We start from the raw sequence: 19,739 nt of genomic DNA, 5'->3' as shown, positions 1-19,739 counted from the left end.
CCAAAAAATAAAATAAAAAAGAAAGATTAGGTATAACAAACATTAAGTGCAGGGACCATACCCATTTTTGGATTAAAAAAAAGATATTCATCTCCTGGGGAAAAAAAAATAAAAATAAAATAAAAATATTTTCTTAAAATACAGAAATTCAGTATTCGTTGTGAAAGAGACCTCCCAGTCCTGTATAAACACTTAATTAACTGTATATACAATGTGTATTATCTGTTAAAATGATACACCTAAAACCTCAACATGAGCGACATCAGATACTTTGTGTCTAAATTAGAGTCTATTCTGACAGATGGAATTCCATTGAATCTGAAGAAGAGACCTTTGAGGTCTGAAAGCTTATGTTACTTTACACCTTTTTCTTCTTTGTTGCCCAATAAACGGTATTAACTTCAGCTATTTTTTCTCAAATGGAAAAAAAGAGACATTCTCTTTACTGATGAGACAGTATGAATCCCATGTGTGAACCCTGAGGAGTGTCCCTAGCTTGGTATAGTAGTGATGCCCAATAATACTGCTTGGTCTGTTCCATTCCAGTCTCCAGGAGGTCCTATGAGACACTGTAGCTGTTGTAGTAAGTTGCAGTGGCATCAGCTAGGACAGATATTAAACTGGTTTCAGGTGGGTGAAGGTCTGGGGCTTGAGACACCTGAATGTGACCATTTACTGTCATTTCACTGGCCTCATGGACAGAGGTATTTAAATACTGATCAAACTCGTTCCTATCCATGTCTCCCAGAAGTTCTGCTTGACTTATCTGGTCAATTGTGTCATAGTGGGGGTGTTCTGGTGGAGGGGAGAGCTGACCAAGGTGAACATGGTAACTGGGATGGACAAGGTGATAACTGGAGCTGAAATATGCTGGTGGGCAATTAGACACTGGTGGCATCATTGAAGGACCACTCTGGGTAATGGGCATCTGGTTGAGATGTCCACACAAAATTGGGCTTCTGTTGTATTCATGGGGATAGGTGGTCCCATTGAGGTGAGAGTTATGAGAGTCTTCGGGGCATGGGTAAAAACTTTGCTCATGGTCAATAGCTTCCAGAGGGGACATCTCAGGTGGAGTTGGAAGTCCATAGGGGTAGGTTTGGTCATGTTTGCTGGCATTGCCTTGAGATTCTCTGTAACTTCTGATGTCAGTCAGAGCAACAGCGGGAGGGTACCCAGCATTGTCCTCTTTGTCTACTGCAGCCCTGCAGCTCCTGGTATCTGGAAGGGTGTTCTGGTCCCTGGAGAGGCTGTTGAGAAGAAACCCAGGGTCCATCCTTTTACAAATCCTTTTGATTTGTTTCTTCCTGCGTGGTCTGTACTTGTAGTTTGGATAATCCTGCATGTGCTGCACCCTCAGCCTCTCAGCCTCCTCCACATAGGGCCTCTTCTGGGATGGGGACAGGGCTTTCCAGGATTTTCCTGCATGCCAAACAGGACACAAAAACACAGTCATTAAGGATCAGGATACAGCTCAGAGGATGTGCAAATCAACACACCAGATGCTACCTAATGGGACACTTTTTATAGCCCTTAGAAAAACAAAATTTTCATTAACCTCCCTGAAATTACTGATCTTAAATATTATCTCCCACCTCCTTACAAAAAAAATAATAAAAAAAATAAGTGCATCCCTGTAAATAAGATCTATAGCATTCTAAGAATGGATTTATGTATTTCGTTTCAATATAAATCCAAAATTTTCGTAATTTTCCCCTAATTTTCCCAGTACAAATTCACATAATAATAGCGCAATTAATAGGGCATTTCGGCAATAAAATAACTAAACCAGTCATTTGCTGTTTAGCATAACAATGCGCTTTAGCAGATAATACATTATATTTCTCTGCAATCTTTGATGTATCTGTACAAATATATTGAGGAAATAGATTGTATTTCATGGAGATTTCACATTTTCTGTCCTTTTTAAATTAAAGAACATATATATATATATATATATATATGTGTGTGTGTGTTACTTTTTAGTAGTCTCGTTTTATTTTGTCTTTTTTCTAATTCTTGATCTGGTAGGGAGGATTTTAGGGAAATTTGAAGTAGAATTCGTTGCACATCCGATGAGAATACCTTTCCAGCCCTTTACCAATTATCGGGTTAACCCATTTTATTAATATGTGCCAAAAACCAAAATTTATAAAATAAATAAATAAATTTAAAAGGCTTGGGCAATAAATTGGCCAAGAAATCTACATACAATCTTATAAAATACGTTTCTTTATGGTACAATGTTGTAAAGTTCTACTATTATAGAAAGTATGATTAAATTATACTATTTCGAGTAAAAAAATGAAATAAAGTATATAATTATTATTTGCCTTGGTGTTATTATTTTCTGATATATAGATAGATATAGATAAAAATGTATTATAATAGAGACATAGAATAAACATTTTCATATCTAGCATAACAAATAATGAAAATAAACATTTTTATCTGTATTTTTTTCTCTAAAATATATATTGTTTTACATTTTATATATTTTATAAATTTTATATATATATATATATTTACATCTGGTTTTCTAGAAAATGTGTTTAAAAATGGTATAAAATAAATAAAAATATAAAATATAAATCACTAATGTATACTAAGTAGTTTTAGGATTTTTTACACACGTATGATATATAATAGATATTAAAGTAAACCTATTGTTGAATGGCAGCTTTTAAATATTCAGGGATTTAAGGGTAATTATTAAAGAATCCGAAGGGTGTATTCTAGAGGACTAGTCACATATCAGCATTTAATTTAGAATAAGTTTAATTTAACAGTTTTACTGGACTATTATTGAATTATTCTTAAAAACATTTGAGCACCTTTTTTTTTGCACTACAGTAATACTGATAATAGTAATACTAAATATTTTAAATCCCTCAATATTAACTTCTACTCCTTCTGCTGTTCCACTTATCTACCACCTTCTCAGTAAATGAAAACTTTCTTACATTGTAACTCAAATGAATTATGTAAATACATTTTATAACTAAAATGATATGTTTTGAAAAGTGATTTAAAAAGGGAGCAGCATTAATAACAAGAAAATTAAATATTGTCCATCCCTAGAGGTCTTACCAAGCATCTTGCTGAGCTCAGCATTGTGAAGGTCAGGGTTCTGGACTGCCAGTCTCTTCCTCTCATCCTTAGCCCAGACCATGAAGGCATTCATGGGTCTCCTGATGCGAGTCTCAGAACCTTTGTCCCTGGTTGTCCTGTGAGGAGATAGTCCATCTGAGACCTCACCATCCATGGAAGAGCAGTCCAAGCCTCCTTCAGACCAGGAGGAGTAAGACCCCATTAAGGAAGACATTGCTTGGAGAACCCGGTGTCCTCAAGTCTCAGAGAAGTTTGAATGCTACTTTTGTGTGTTCTTAGACTTGTTCTACCTTGTACTGCCGCCTCTTGACTAGAGACACTCCTTAAAGAGTGTGCTGGCAGATCCTGGCAGCCCAGTGCATTTATCAGCTCCAGGAAACAGCTCCTCCAATGAGACTCATGAGTCCTGCTCCTCCCAAGAATAGAGCTGTCTCATCTCCAGCCCCAGGCTCTAACTGCTCTCACTCCAAGACAACCAGCTGCACCCAACACAGCTCCACTACAACCCCAACAACACAGGTCCACAGCACACACATACCCAGCACACAAACCATACAACTTCATAAAGGTACATAGAGTACCTAACAGCCATCACTGGTGTGCAATAATCAGAGGAATAGAAAATCCAGTTTCAGCACCCAGCAACCCCCCCCCACACACACACACACAGGTGGGTATTTACCCCTGATTTCAACAGGTACAGGATACACTGAAGGGGAGAGAGGGGATGTGATAGAAACATTGAAATAAAGAAAGGGATTTAACAAAGTAAAGGAGGGGAGTTTATCTCCAAGAAGAATAAATGATAGAACAAGAGGCTCTAATCTAAAACCACAGGGTTTTAGAGGCTTACATAAAATATAAGAAAGTGTTACTTTACTGAGAGGGTGGTAGATAAGTGGAACAGCTTCCCAGAAGAAGTAGTAGAGGCTAAAACAGTGAGGATGTTTAAACATGCATGGGATAGGCATATGGCTCCTGGACTGATTAAGGTCTGAGGTTCTTTTAGCAGGAAAACAATAGGCAGATTAAGCACATTTTACACCTTAGACATAAGACACTGTGACGGACACACAATAGTTACTACCAGCCCCGTCCCCTCCAGAAAAAAAGTTATTTTTACAGATTTGACTCAATCAATCAATCAGTGGTATCTGTAGTTTTGTTTCCTTGAAAAAAGAACAAATCCTTGGATTACTATTTGAAAAGCAGTCATTCTAAAAAAAAATACAAAACATGTTACTATTTTAACACATTGTCAAATAGCAGTAAATGACGGATGGGGTCATAGGAATATGCATTCCCGCAGCAGTCCCTGTAGTCCTGAGCTCTGCACTCTTAGGACAGAGCCTAACAAAATGTAACGTTCAAAGAGCTCTAACAAAGAGAAGACTTTGGGCTGCTTCCCTTTCTACAGCCCTGTCTTCTTTCTACACAAATATATCACAGAGCCCCCTCCCAAAAATACTAGGGGGGTTATGGAGGTGGAACAGACAAGGCTTATAACAGACTGGGTGAGAAAGGAGGGGGCAGATAGAATCTAAAGGAGGAAAGGAAGTCAGATCTGGGGGGAAACGAGAATTAACAAAATCATTATAATACTAATCATCACCATATATGGGTTATATTATTTATTGTTCGCCTGTGTTACTTTGTAGCAGTTCCTTAAACAATTAATTAATTATTAATGTTCAAAACTCCAAGCCACGAACCATAAGATAGTTGCTTTTCGATTATAATAAGCTTATGTTGCTTTAAATGTTTTTAAAACAAAGTGTAAAAACATTTTTCCATCATAAATGGGTTTTTTTTTTAAATCCCCGCAAATTATTTTAACGTTTGATTCTTACAAGTATATTATTTTATTCTTTTTTTTTATTATTTTGCTTTCTGTTTTGTGAACTTTGATGACATCAAGGATAAGGATGGGGATATATTTGTATACGTTTGCACTAAATATGGACATTTTTATTAATTTTATTTTGAAAATCTTCAAAAAAAAATAACCATAGCCTTTAATTCATGTCTTCTAAAGCTAATTTAGGATTTCTTCAAATTAATGTCAGGTTCTGGTAAAAATGATTTTTTTTTTGTTAAATAAAACAAGGTAAAAAAATTATTAATTATTTGCAAAAATATAGATGTTGCTGCTTTTTCATCGAACTGATGAAAAACCAGCAACATCTATATTTTTGCAAATAATTAATAATTTTTTTATTACCTCTCATAAAAAATATTCCATTTTATGTTTAATTATATTTTCTGCACTGATTGTTTAAGTCTATGAATTTAGAAATCATTTTCAAAGTATACAATTAAAATAATGATGGAAAATAAATTAATTTTGTTTTTAAATTATTTTTACAGCTATCTTTGCTCTTAAAATATATTCCATTGAGTCCATCCCTTAAAATATTACCCCACTCCACCTTTTGTACCAATCGTTCATTGGTCGTGTATATAATTAATGACCTTAACTCTTTCAGTGCCAGAAGAGTAGCTAAATATCATTATTACAACGATTTTTCGTTTTTGCAGGTTGCAGGGACATGGTGGAGGGATAATCTGGTGCATGTTCTGGATCATGGAAAAGGCATAGGGGTCCTGATTAATAAATTCTCTATAGTCTGGTACTTAAAGAGTCTGATAGATGATTATCAGGCAATGTAAAGGAAATTCACAATAATTCAAATCACTTTCATTTTCTATAATTGCCCTGCAGACTCTCCATGCTAGTAGCCTTAAAAAATGTAACCAAAAAAGTATTATTTTAAAATGTATTATTTATAAAAATATTTTGTCTTGGGTATTAAGATAGCTACCTGGTGCTCTTTCTGCCTTTGTGACATCAAATTAAAAGTTTTGGAAAAAATATATTAGAATTTAATCTATGGAACCCACCAAGATCAATATGTATCCAGAATGCAGTGGATGGGGGTCCCTACTGATGGGGTTTTAATATATAGACAGATCACAGCTTCATCAAACAGAATTATCAATTCCAATAGTTCAATAAACAATATAAATAATTAATCCTAAATAATCGGAGGTTATGTTAGAACATATTTATTTAGGGGTAGATATAGGTTAATTATAGAAATAAAGTTTTCCCAGAACACAGAAATATATCCCATAAAGTTGAGATTCTGTAATAATTTTCTGTGAATTACTGTTTTTTCCAGTTATATCATTTCAGTTTATTCACCTTTACAAATTTAGTTTATACCATATTATTTTGTGAAACCAACAAAGGGAAAAGGATGTATATATATATATATATATATATATATATATATATATATATATATATAATGGATACACAGCTAAACATTCCTGAAAAAGAGAAAAGATGTGATTATATGAACGGTCAATTTATATTTACCCCACTCAAACGAAATAATCACAAAATCACCTGAATTTCTATTCTATGCCTCATTTCTAGGGCAGAAATACTTATTATTTTACCTACTATCTTTATATAAAAATCTAATAATTATAATATATATGTTTATGTGTGTGTGTATCTACTTTGTATTTATTATTATTATTATTTATTTATTTTTTACACAATCGAATCCGTACAGTTTTAACCATTTTAATTGGAAAACTCCACCCAGCAGCCCAGAAAGGGTTAAGTGGCCTGTCAATCAAAATGAATACCAGAGTGGATTTTTTTCACTAACCTTAGTGAATAAGGGTGTAGGTAAGCTGCTAATTTCTGCCATTAAGCAGCATTAAAGTAATGGTTGGTGAACATATGTCTCATCATGTTTGCGAAGTTAGGTATTAGTATTAGATAATATACATAATTAAAATAATTTTGGTGGTAATTAAGGAGAACAGGATAGGAGAGCCAAATGGGTAATTATTCTGTTATTTGATTCGTTCAGCCTACACACTGTAATTTATACAGATTTTTTCTTGTTTGGAATCAAATACAATCTATCTATCTATATATCTGTATGTCTATCTATATGTATGTATGTATCTCTCTATCTATCTATCTATTTATCTATCTCTCTCTCTATCTATCTATCTATCTATCTATCTATCTATCTATCTATCTATATGTCTGTCTGTCTGTCTGTCTACTTGTCTGTCTGTCTGTCTGTCTACCTGTCTGTTTGTGTGTGTGTCTGTCTGTCTACCTGTCTGTTTGTCTGTCTTTCAATAAATGCACATAGAAGCATATTAGATATATTTAGCATTTCCAAATCTTAAATTTCTGTAAGTCCAGATTGTTGTGTGATGGGCTACTTGTTATGTCCTGTTTACCTGTTTGTACAGCGCTACAGAATATGATGGCGCCGTATATACAAAAACATAATAATATTACAATCTGCATTCTAAAATTTAGACCTATTTGGTATTATTATAATTATTGACTCCAGTACTGTAAGTCTGATAAAGGTGCAGTTACTTGCTGCACTCTGGTTTGGGGTAAATATAAGACTTGTATCAAGGAGAGTACAGTAGATTGTAAGCTCCTGCGGGAACAGGGCCCTTCATTACTCTTGTATCTGTATGTCAATTGCTGTATTGTACTTGTATTGTACCTGTATCATTTTCTTCTTTGTACAGCGCTGCGGAACCTATCAGCGCTTTATAAATAAAGTATAATAATAATAAAATAATAATAATAATAAATTTAACCCAATATTCGCCATCTGATCATTATTGATCCCACGACAAACATAGGTGACTAATGCCACGGATCTATAATCCCTTCTACTTGCCACATAATAACCCGTTTCTCATTGTTACCTCTAATTACATATTAATCGGGTGATGCTGCACCCAGGCAGTAATTCTAAGAGCAATAAAGGCCTACAATCACCCTGTGCGGCTCCTATGCGTGATATTCATGAAATGATCGGCAACTGATCTGCTTCGTGCAACATTTAATTAATCTAATTTGACTATAAAGCCGGTGGCACGATACATGCATTCCAGTAACGCATTAAGAAATGCTTTTATATTACTATTTTATAATCATTAAGAGGTCAGCAGGACTTCGCATCATCCAAAGCCTCAAGTGGTGGTTTATGATTTGTTTACAGTGTAGCTTCCACCAAAGTTTTTTTTTTTCATTGTATGAGATAAAAATATGCATTCAAAAGTATTTTGCTGTTTTCTTTTTTTAAAATACATCAAGTTTCTGCCTCAGGATATCATTTTTTCAGGCAGCTACATATCAGCCATTAGTATTCTCCTCTGTTATCCTCCATTCTACTAAACACCCCGACTCCTTATTATACTGCCTGTGGGAAACAACAGAATGGATCTTAATCACCCAGCCTGACCATCTGACTAATGAAAGTCTATGGAGGAACGGACTTCATTAGCATTGCCACAAAGCATCAGCTCAGTGTGGTGTTTGAGCCGGGAAAGTCACCCAAAATATCACATGACTGACAGCAACGGCAGCTCCAGGTCTGCAGATAAAGGGAGTTTATTGGGGCAAGATGAGATAAAACCAGGTTATTACTTTATACAGCGCTGGGGGGGTTATATTACTGTATACAGCGCGGGGGGGGGGTTATATTACTGTATACAGCGCTGGGGGGTTATATTACTGTATACAGTGCTGGGGGGTTATATTACTGTATACAGCGCTCGCGGGGGTTATATTACTGTATACAGCGCTTGGGGGGTTATATTACCGTATACAGTGCTGGGGGGTTATATTACTGTATACAGAGCTCCGGGGGTTATATTACTGTATACAGCGCTTGGGGGGTTATATTACTGTATACAGTGCTGGGGGGTTATATTACTGTATACAGCTCTGGGGATTATTACTGTATACAGCACTGGGGGTTATTTTACTGTATACAGCGCTGGGGGGTTATATTACTGTATACAGCTCTGGGGATTATTACTGTATACAGCACTGGGGGTTATATTACTGTATACAGCGCTGGGGGTTATATTACTGTATACAGCGCTGGGGGGTTATATTACTGTATACAGCGCTGGGGGGGTTATATTACTGTATACAGCGCTGGGGGGTTATATTACTGTATACAGCGCTAGGGGTTATATTACTGTATACAGCGCTGGGGGGTTATATTACTGTATACAGCGCTGGGGGGTTATATTACTGTATACAGCGCTGGGGGTTATATTACTGTATACAGCGCTGGGGGGTTATATTACTGTATACAGCGCTGGGGGGTTATATTACTGTATACAGCGCTGGGGGGTTATATTACTGTATACAGCGCTAGGGGTTATATTACTGTATACAGCGCTGGGGGGTTATATTACTGTATACAGCGCTGGGGGGTTATATTACTGTATACAGCGCTGGGGGTTATATTACTGTATACAGCGCTGGGGGGTTATATTACTGTATACAGCGCTGGGGGGTTATATTACTGTATACAGCGCTGGGGGGTTATATTACTGTATACAGCACTGGGGTTTATGCTGAAGCAGAAAAAATTTCCACAAATATTATTTTGAATTATGTAAAATTTTGTCATTTTTCACCAGGAGCATTTAATTGTGACAAAGGTCATTGCCATGCAGAAATAATAAAGTGACCGATCTGCTAAGGTTCATTTGTTGGCAGTTTATGTTTTAGTCTCAGTAGAACGGCAGCTTTAATTGTTCGGCTTACGTGACATTCCTTGATCCTTTGCAATGGCAGTTATGTAAACCACACGATTAACGATCTGCTTACCAGCAGCATTGCCTCAGACTTCGCTCTCTTTCCTCATTGCAGAATATGAAGTCACCCACAAACATTCACTGGCCAATTACACAATATCTGTTCTAAATGCGGCAGGTAATTCTCACCACTCTCAGCCAGGGTTTCAGATACATTTACTGTAAATTTATATACAAAAAAAAAATCTACATATATTCGAGATTTATTTAATAATTCACGAGTCACGTAATACCTGGCCCTGCTTTTAGCCTGCGGCGTATTTAGCGCCCATTTATAAAATTCTAATTTAAATATTCTATGGCATTTTGCTTTATTGGCTAAAAAATGATTTTTTTTTTATTTTTTGCGGGCAACAGTTTATTCCAATTTTCAGCAGCTGAAGTCACCATTTTCATACATTCTTCTAAAAAAGCAGCTCATTTTATCAGTCTTTCGATAATATTAATATTAATATTAAAAATGTATGCTGTGTATATTGGGAATCCACCTTGTGGGCAAAGTGCTGTTCCCGGGATCTACATGATTATTCCTCCCCATTAATTTAATTTCTAATAGAAAATAGGTCTAACTGTCTAACTAATCCCGTCCTTATAACCCGTTATATCCCTGTATATTCCTCATATTATATATTATATACTCTCCGGCCGTATAACTAATCCCGTCCTTATAACCAGTTATATCCTGTATATTCCTCATATTATATATTATATACTCTCCGGCCGTATAACTAATCCCGTCCTTATAACCCGTTATATCCTGTATATTCCTCATATTATATATTATATACTCTCCGACCGTATAACTAATCCCGTCCTTATAACCCGTTATATCCTGTATATTTCTCATATTATATATTATATACTCTCCGGCCGTATAACTAATCCCGTCCTTATAACCCGTTATATCCTGTATACTCCTCATATTATATATTATATACTCTCCGGCCGTATAACTAATCCCGTCCTTATAACCCGTTATATCCTGTATATTCCTCATATTATATATTATATACTCTCCCCCCCGTATAACTAATCCCGTCCTTATAACCTGTTATATCCTGTATATTCCTCATATTATATATTATATACTCTCCGACCGTATAACTAATCCCGTCCTTATAACCCGTTATATCCCTGTATATTCCTCATATTATATATTATATACTCTCCGGCTGTATAACTAATCCCGTCCTTATAACCCGTTATATCCCTGTATATTCCTCATATTATATATTATATACTCTCTCACCTATATTTAAAGGCATCTATTGGATCTGATATCGCAGCCTCTGCGGGGAGCGGATTCCACATGTTTACTGCTCTTACTGTAAAGAACCCTTTTGCTGCTTTAAGTAAAAATTCCTTTTTTCTGAACGGAAAGTTCTTTGCGTTTGACACGAGTGCTAATTCCGCCGGCTGTAGGACAGGAGGTGAGCAGAAAGTATTATCTATATGAAACGTATAATTACGAAGGCGTTTAATTTGACAGCGTGTGGTGCAAGCTCCATAAACCACAGATTTTATGCACATATAATTTATAATTATTCAACATAATTTCAATAATCAAATAAGTTTAGATCATGGACAACCAGAGCCTTCCTGGTGATGGTCAGGTGGCTCCGACACTTTAAGTCTGATGAGGTCACTGCGGCCGAGTTTGCAAAAATATATAATATCATGCCAAATAAATGTAGCAAATAACTGCATTCTATACGATTTCTGAAATATTTAAGTCATGCATCTACTTTTGTATAATTCCGTCCATGGTTCAGTTTGGCCACCAGCCAGGGAGAGCTTTACAGGGGGGCAGCAGAGCAAAAGAGGTATTTCTAGCTTCGGACAACGTACGCCATCGGCCCCATCCGGCCCCCCCGTCTAGTCTCCCGTTTCTCATGCTGTAAAGACTCAAACCTTAGTCGTCGGTCTGGTCTTAGTTACAGGACAGCTTTATGGTCCCCTAGAAAGTACTACGCCCCAGTATGTGTTTCTCCCCTATTGAGAATGCGCCCGTCGGTGGCGCTGAGGAATGCGTCAGTCATTCTGGACCCTGACGCATTTCGCGCAGCCCAATCCGCCCATTCTCAGAACCCACAAGGAACTCGCCGCCTCCGTGAGAACGCCGAGACCCGAGCCAGGATTCTGCGTGAAAGTCTTGATGATAAGTGACATTCTCATCGCGATTCGTGACATTAAGGAGGACAGGTCAGACCTGTTCGCAGGTACATTCTTGAAGACAGGTGAAGGAGAGGCAGCCAAGGAATGGAGTGACTGGAGCTCTGCAGCGCAGCGTGTGCCGTGTAATTACTGCTCGCTCTGTCTTAATCCTATTATTTCAGCCGCAAAGATTTTGCTCAACTTTTAAGGCAGCCAAAGGAGCTCAGAATTTTTTCACACGGGTTTTATCTCACCTTAGAAAACATTCTGCAGCCCGACGAGCCAAGATCCTTCACGTTTGCTTAAGAAGCCGGACTTGCTACATTTTGGAAACGTATCGTAACTGGGCTACGTAGTCAGGTTAATAACGGCGGCTGCCGGGGGGGGGGGGGGGGGGGGGGGGGGCTCTTTTATTGCTCTGATTTAAAGATTTTTTACACCTTTTCTGTGTGTTTTACCCGCATTTTCATGTATAGCCACCAGGCTGTCTAGGCTGCATGTACACCCTGACGGTGTCCTTTCTGTGCTCCTTTACGCTATTTTTTTATATTGTACATATGGAGCATTGTCACTTTTGCCACCATTATCTTCATATGTTGGGGTCACTATATTATTGGGCCTCTAGCCTCATCTTTGCCCCCCCAGGAAAAGAGCACGTCACATAAAAAGTCTTTATTAAGCCCCACCCCTGCCACGTCTCTAACCACACCCCCTTTGTAATTTAGGTATCTCCCACCCAAACGATTGGCTTGGAATTTATCCTTCAGTCCCCTGCTGGCCGCGAGCCGCGCAGGGGCCGGACGCCTTAGGGCTGGTAAAGAATTTATTTGGAAGGTAAACCTGCGGCTCAGCGAAACGCCTCTTATTTATGAGGATGAGTTATGATAAGCAAACGCGAGTCATGTGACCCGGAACTGACTCCATTCTCTAGAAGAACAGCTTAATAAACAGCTTAATTCCCCTCCAACAATTGCATGTGTTCCACGATGTCAGTGAGACCGCCCACTGACATCAGCAGGACCGCCCACTGACATCAGCAGGACCGCCCACTGACATCAGTGAGACCTCCTACCTGTGTCCCTCATGGGTGGGCTCCCAGTAGCCGAAGCCAGAAAGTTCCCACGTGTAGCGACGACGAGTGTTCCTGCTGCTCAAGGGGCCGGTTACGATGTCATCTCCCTGTAGTAAAGATGGAAGCCGTGGAGGGGGAGGTTAGGGCTGCTGACCCTGGGCAAAGGTAAATACCCCGGCTGTGGGGGTATTATGAAACGCACCAAAAAATTGGAACCGTTCTGATTCCTCCACTCTTTCCCTATAGAAGCCTCCTGAGTCCTACACCAGTTATAAAATATTTACACGTCTGTAAACTAAGCAAACAATAGGCAGGAAGCTCTCCGAGCGAGCGAACAATAATATAAAAAATATAACATAATCACAGCGAAGCACAGACTCTGCCGGCAGATCGGCCCCATCCGGCCCCCGTCTAGTCTCCGTTTCTCCTGCTGTAAAGACTCAAACCTTAATCAGTCGTCGGTCTCGTCTTACATTCAGGAGTCGTATGTCTGTCCCATGCATGTTTAATACCCTCACTGTATTACCCTCTACCACTTCTGCTGGGTGGCAGTGATGGTGCTATATAAATCAATAAATAATAATAATAATAATAATGTGCCGCGGCCTCCAAAATTCACCCTGGGCTCGATTACATGAGAAGAGGTGGAGAACTTTCAGGAGACTCTATGAAACCTATAGAACTGATGTTGGGTCCTCGGGGGCCACAATATTTCGTGAACTCGTCAATTTATTAATTAACACCAAGCCTTTTCCTTTCTGAAACTCTAAAAGCAAAGTAATTCCGCAGCGCAGCCGGCGTCTCCTGTGACACGAAACACACATTTTTATTTTTCTTTAAAAAATTTGACAATTTAACAACGCAGACGTTTGGCCCCCGGGGCCGGGAACATCTCTACACCTCAGCTGCTGTCTGGGGTGAGATAGACACAGACACTGTGGAAAGGGGGTCACTAAATGGTTACTTTGTGGGAGGTCTGTGGGTTAGAACCGGATCGTTCTGCACGACTCCCATGACGCTCAGCCATCAGCCCAAGTTCCAGAGGTTGTCAGTCACGTTCCAGCGCCGGCTCGATTATAACAGCGATATAACATGGAAGCGATAATATAAACGTTTGGGCCGTCCCGACACCCGCAGCACGCGGACCTCTTACACAATATTAATGTTAACCAATTCCCTCCTCGCAACGCGAAAGCGTTTTCAGATTTCCCAATAACAATTAAAGCATGTTCTCTGTCCTTACGCGTACTCACAGAATGAGGATTTACTTTACTTAGGGGAACAGCCTCCCAGCAGAAGTGGTAGAGGGTAATACAGTGAGGATATTAAACATGCATGGGACAGACATCCGGCTCCTGAATCTAAGACGAGACCAGCGACTGATTAAGGTTTGAGTCGTTACAGCAGGAGGAACGGGCAGACTAGACGTACAAATAAAAATGAATTGGGGGTCTTGACACTCGCTTGCTCGTTACGATGAGTTTAGCGGCTGCGGCCGGTCAGATTATTCCTTCCCTAGCGATGCAGACGGATCCGATGATGTAACGCCTCGCGCTCTCGTAGAATCGCTTACTCAAGACGGGTTTATCCTTTACCTCTGGTCTTAAACCTACGGCTCCTGCCAGGGCCGGCCCTTCAGTATGCAGAGCGAAGCCGGGAGGAATTCTCACCCGCGAGCTCTCAGTTTAGTGAATACCCTTGGTATAGGATATTTTATTATAGTACTGTCTTTATTCTCTGGGGTTATTCCGTTCCCCTACTCAGAGCCCCTTATTCCATCTCACTTTCACTCGATACACACGCACATAGCTGTACACGCTAACACCAGATCAATATCACCCCACGCGCCGGCTTCCACACGCATTCTCTTTACTGAAGTATAAAAACACGGAGATGATTAATAAATCCCGCGGTCACTGAATCCAAGCTGCTTCAGACCACAGAACGCGAGGGGCCACGCTGGACGGCAGAGCATCGCAGAGACCCCTCTGTGGATCGCAGGTAGCGCAGCCTCGGACCGATTCCCATGGATTTCCTTCGCAAATACTGGATTTAAATGAACAGAAAACAAATATATAGACTTCTGCCTAAACAAACACGCGTGTAATCCGGGGCGTGATGAGGGAATTACGTTCCTGCGCTCCGGCGAGATGCAAACCTGTTGTGTCGCCGGTTTGATGGAAAGGTCGCTGGGAGGGAAACGCGTTAACCCTTCAACATTCAAAAGAGAATAAGACTTTATACCCATCCAGGGCCACACGCTAAGCATCGGCGAGGGCTCTGCGCTTTGGTTTTGGTTAAATTCATACAAATTGGACTCGTTTTTATGGTTTTCGGTCTCCCTTACTATAGAAGAACGCATATCACAGAACGCTGCGAGCAACCCAAACACTCCGCGAGTCCGTTAATACGCGCTCTTCAGAACAATAACACACACGCGCTTACCTGACGCTGAAACTGCAGCCCTGCCGCTGCCCCTCTCCTCCAATTCCTTCTCCCATTGAACAGGATCACATTACCCGCATGCGGATGGGGGAGTCCGTTAGTGTAATGGATGCCCTTATGCCAGCCCTGCCAACCCCCTCCCTACCCAGGGCATGAATATCGCCGTGCCGGGGGGGCTGCACTCCCTTGGTACCCACGCGGACGTGATGTCATTTCCCGGCCCTCACACATGGGGTGCATGCGAGGACCGCAAGACAGCAGAAAGGCGATCCCTGGGTGGGGAGAGGACAGTATGTGTTCAGGTACGTTTACGTGTGTGTGTGTGTGTGTGTGTGTGTGTGTGTGTGTGTGTGTGTGTGTGTGTGTGTGTGTGTGTGTGTGTGTGTGTGTGTGTGTGTGTGTGTGTGTGTGTGTGTGTGTGTGTGTGTGTGTGTTTGAATTTGTATTAAGTATCTTAGTGTGTATGTGTTAGTGTATGTTACTGTGTGCTTATGTTTGTTACCATGGGTGTAAGTATGTTACAGTGTGTGCGCATGAATGTGTATGTAAGTTAGTGTGTTACTCTAAGTATGTTACAGTGTGTGCGCATGAATGTGTATGTAAGTTAGTTTGTTACTCTAAGTATGTTACAGTGTGTGTGTGCATGTGTAATATGTATATATATATATATATCAGGAGTTTGGGGGGCCCATTGTTTTTAGTTATATTTCTTGCATTTAAAGTAATAGAAACAAACCATGTTATTCATCATTTTTGGGTAAAAGCGACTGGATATTTGAAATAAAATCCGGACACTTAAATGATTAAATGTCATTTATGACGCTCGGGATCACCGACTTTTTTTTTTTGTTTCAAGGGCAGAATTCCAAAATATAGATCAGTCAGCGAAGCTTTTACACAATCTTTTATTTGAAGAATAAATTCTAATACTGGTGAAATATAATTGCGCTTCAGGTGATATTTCTCAGGATAAAATGGTAATCGGGGACAGAAACCTCAAAATGGCATCTTTAAAAAAAAAAAAATTCTTCTTCTAGTACCAGAATAAAAACATATTTTCAAAAATATTGCATTTTCCTTTTTACCCCAGTAGCAGTTTTTCCCCCCATAATATAATAATATAATATATATCAGCCATTTTTATGATTCTCGCTCTGTTATCCGATCCCCGATCTACTAAACCCCCCGACTCCTTATCATACTGCCTGTGGGGAACAATAGAATGCCTCAGTCGTAATCACCCAGCCGGACTCTCTGACTAATTAAAGTCTATGGAGGAAAGGACTTCATTAGAATAGCCATAAAGCGTTAGCTCAGTGTGGTGTTTGAGCCGTCTCTTGAAACCTGGACACGTTAAATAACCGGAAGAAACCTACGGGGTGTCAGCAGCTCCTGTATACTTTAGGACATTCGCAGAACAGCAGGACGCCGGCCCGACAGTTTGTTTATTGGTGTAAACGATCGGATCCGTGCGTTACATAGAAAAGGCGGTGCTTCCCTTAAAATACATTTCCATACACGCGGGACCCCATCGTGTGCGTTGACGTTGGGTACGCTGTGCATTATTTTGGGTAATGTTTCTCAGACCTCAGTAACGGTAACTTTTCAACCCAACGGACAAACAGCGTTACCGGAAGAGGCCGGGCGCGTGCTGGCGGATACATTCCAAGCCAAAATGCCCTAATACCTCCATAACAGCCGAGGGAATTTTCTGACTGACTTCCAAACGCGCATGCACAGCCCCGAGCGGAACGCTTATGGCGGGGGGCATATCGTCCAAGGGAAGGGAGGTGGGGGGGGGTAAGAAACCAGATCAAGAGTACGGCCAGGATTCCGAGGCATAAAAGTGTATTAACGGGAAGGACGTCTGGATCGCTCGACCGGATCTTCTTATAAACCGACAGACACCCGGTTAGAAGAAGAAGAAAAAAAAGTGTGAAATAAAAACAAAAAACCTGGAATCGTTCCAAGGGCGTCTCTTCCAGATTTCGGATCCCGATAACATTTTCGCTCCGATACCTTAGAACGTCGCGTTTTCTTTGTACGACGAACAGCTCGGTAAACACACAAACAATGGCGGTGCCAAATATCAGCGGATGCTCGCCGCCGCCGGCACCCATGCTGCACGTACCTTCCCAGCGGCACGGACCGCCGGCCAAGAAACAGAACGAGCCTCCAGCCCAAGCCCTGGCACACGCAGACATAATCCTTTAATTACACCATTTTATTATTTAAACAAAAGAAACATTTTTATTTTTGGGTAACATCATTTCAGCCAGACAGTTACCATGACGATGTAATTCCATACAGACCCCGGCACAGAGCACACGTCACTTGCGTGTAATGAACCGTGGGACCAGGGTACAGAATGTTGGCAGCGCGTTTCACGTCTCATAGCCGGAATTCTTCTGGGGAGACATCGGCTACCGGATCATCTTAGGGACCTATAGAAGCTATAAGAGACTGTATGGAATTCGATAAAACCACAAAGATTTGTTTTTGTTCTCAATAAAGTTAGTTGGGGGCAAAACAGGCCGAGAGATCTACGGCCAAAGACTTTAAGGCTCAAGAAAATCAGCCAATAAGACTCGCTGTTAAAAGAGAAAATTTACAAACGTTTTTTTTTAATCAAACTGCCTTTTTATTTTTCTTCTTCTTGGGCTCCGCGGAGTAAGCGCTTGTCTCTGGCGTTTTGTCCTCACTGCGCTCGTTACTTTTCTTCCTCTTGTTTTTCTTTTTTTGGGGCGGTTCGCCCTGATTTGCAGCAGCAGCTGGGGCTCGCGCTTCTTCCTCCCCGGCTCGTTCCGCGTTCTCAGGCTGGAACTCATTGTTTTTCCTTTTCTTCTTGGATTTTTTTCTCGGTTTCTCGCATTCTGCGGTAGAATCGCTGGTTTCTTGGGTTTCCGGGACTTCTCCCTCTTCGGGAAGTAGCCCCCCACCCCCCCGCTTGTCGCGCTTCTTCTTTTTGGGTTTCCTTACGGCGTCTTTGGTTGCGTTATCCCGGTCCGGGTCGGTTTTGAGTCCCCGCGATCTTTTCAGCTCCGCCATGCGCTTGGCGAAATATTCGCTGACGGATAGAGTACTCGTCACCGTGTTTCCCGACTCGCACTCCTCCGAGGGACTCTCGCTTTTATTTTCCTCGATTTCCTTGGAGTCAACTTCATGCTCTTCCTAAAAATATAAAAAAAAAAAATATTTTTGAAGTTTTATAAGAACGGCAACGATCTTCAATCCGCAAAACGTTACAAAAACACACAATTATTTCAAAATAACAATAAAAAATTAAACTGTTAATGAGCAATACATAAAAAACAAAAAAATACAAAAAAAATCCATAAAAATAATACTGACAGCAGTGTAATTCCATCCATTTTAAATATTATTCCAGCTTCTACTCTTTAAAGGAAACATTTTTCGATGTCGGCTTTTACTTTAGTTAAATGAGTTTTAAATCAGTGAGTGTATATAGTACGTTTTGGGCAAAAGGGTGGGATTTAAACAGTCTACTAAGAGTAAAACTTTTCTGATTGAAAAAGTTTTTTTTAAAAATATATATATATTGACAAAAGTATTTTTACCCCCATCAACATCTCTGCTAAAAATAATAAAACCCCCTGCGCTGTACGGCGGATTTCGCCAATCAGCCCGGCACTCCCAAGTCCCAGGTACCGGCAACACCCGTCTCCACTTACTGATTTTTCTTTCGCGTTTTGAATGTGGGTTTTGACAGCTTAATTACTGTAACCGACTCCTGATATGAAGTAATGACTCGGGGTGAATTCTCAGAGTAAACACTACCCCCCCCCCCCCTCTTCTTTTGGCTTAAGCAAACATTTAAAAAGGAGTTTGATCCCAGAAATGAGACCCCCCCCCCCGGGCACAAAACTCGTATATTGATAAGAATTTTAATAAGCACGGGCCGCTGGGCACAGAGCTAGCGGGGCATGGAGACAGAGCGGTGCCAGGCCAAGAAAGCCATTCAGCTCCATGAGAGCTCCTAGGGGAACATCCATCATCCCCACGTCGGGACCCGTGCCAGCCCGGTGCCCTGCCACCCCTGCCGTCTGCTCATACATCCATGGCAGCTTTATGGGCTACCGGCCCTCCTGGCGCTGATCTAACCCAAGTTATTTAATGATTAAGCCGGCCGAGTTAGCAACGGATCGCGAAGCACAAAACAAAACCACATCTGGAGACCCGAATGTCTGAACGCGTTAGAGACGGGACGCGGTTACCGGAAAACGGACGTTACTTCGCGTACGAGAGCCGCTATATTCTGCTT

At 40.4% G+C, this 19,739-nt stretch overlaps 2 protein-coding genes across 2 annotated transcripts in view; both read right to left on the bottom strand.

Moving 5' to 3' along the window:
* Positions 1–559: 559 nt before the first annotated feature.
* On the bottom strand, positions 560–3,325 carry LOC149274929 (transcription factor Sox-7-like). Its single transcript, XM_089505092.1, has 2 exons — positions 3,091–3,325; positions 560–1,422 (listed from the first exon to the last, which is right to left on the bottom strand). Exons 1-2 carry the CDS (start codon positions 3,323–3,325, stop codon positions 560–562), a joined length of 1,098 nt encoding a protein of 365 aa, XP_089361218.1.
* A 14,760-nt stretch (positions 3,326–18,085) lies between these two features.
* LOC149274928 (PIN2/TERF1-interacting telomerase inhibitor 1-like) overlaps positions 18,086–19,739 on the bottom strand; it is a 37,384-nt gene continuing 35,730 nt past the window's right edge. Inside the window, exon 7 of the mRNA XM_089505090.1 lies at positions 18,086–18,628. Coding sequence (XP_089361216.1) covers positions 18,086–18,628 — 543 coding nt within the window. The remainder of the gene's footprint in view (positions 18,629–19,739) is intronic.

Source organism: Sceloporus occidentalis, unplaced genomic scaffold (assembly GCF_023333645.1).
Source record: "Sceloporus occidentalis isolate IW3139 unplaced genomic scaffold, rSceOcc1.0.p SCAF_309, whole genome shotgun sequence".
NCBI lineage: Eukaryota > Metazoa > Chordata > Lepidosauria > Squamata > Phrynosomatidae > Sceloporus > Sceloporus occidentalis.
The sequence above is the reverse complement of the archived record's forward strand: the minus strand, read 5'-3'. Positions and strand labels throughout refer to the sequence as shown.

Excerpts from the sequence above, each read along its gene's own strand:
- LOC149274929 (XM_089505092.1), bottom strand. The coding sequence starts at position 3,325 with ATGTCTTCCTTAATGGGGTCTTACTCCTCCTGGTCTGAAGGAGGCTTG. Across the intron at positions 1,423-3,090 it reads TGAGCTCAGCAAGATGCTTG|GAAAATCCTGGAAAGCCCTG; the intron begins GTAAGACCTCTA and ends TTTGGCATGCAG.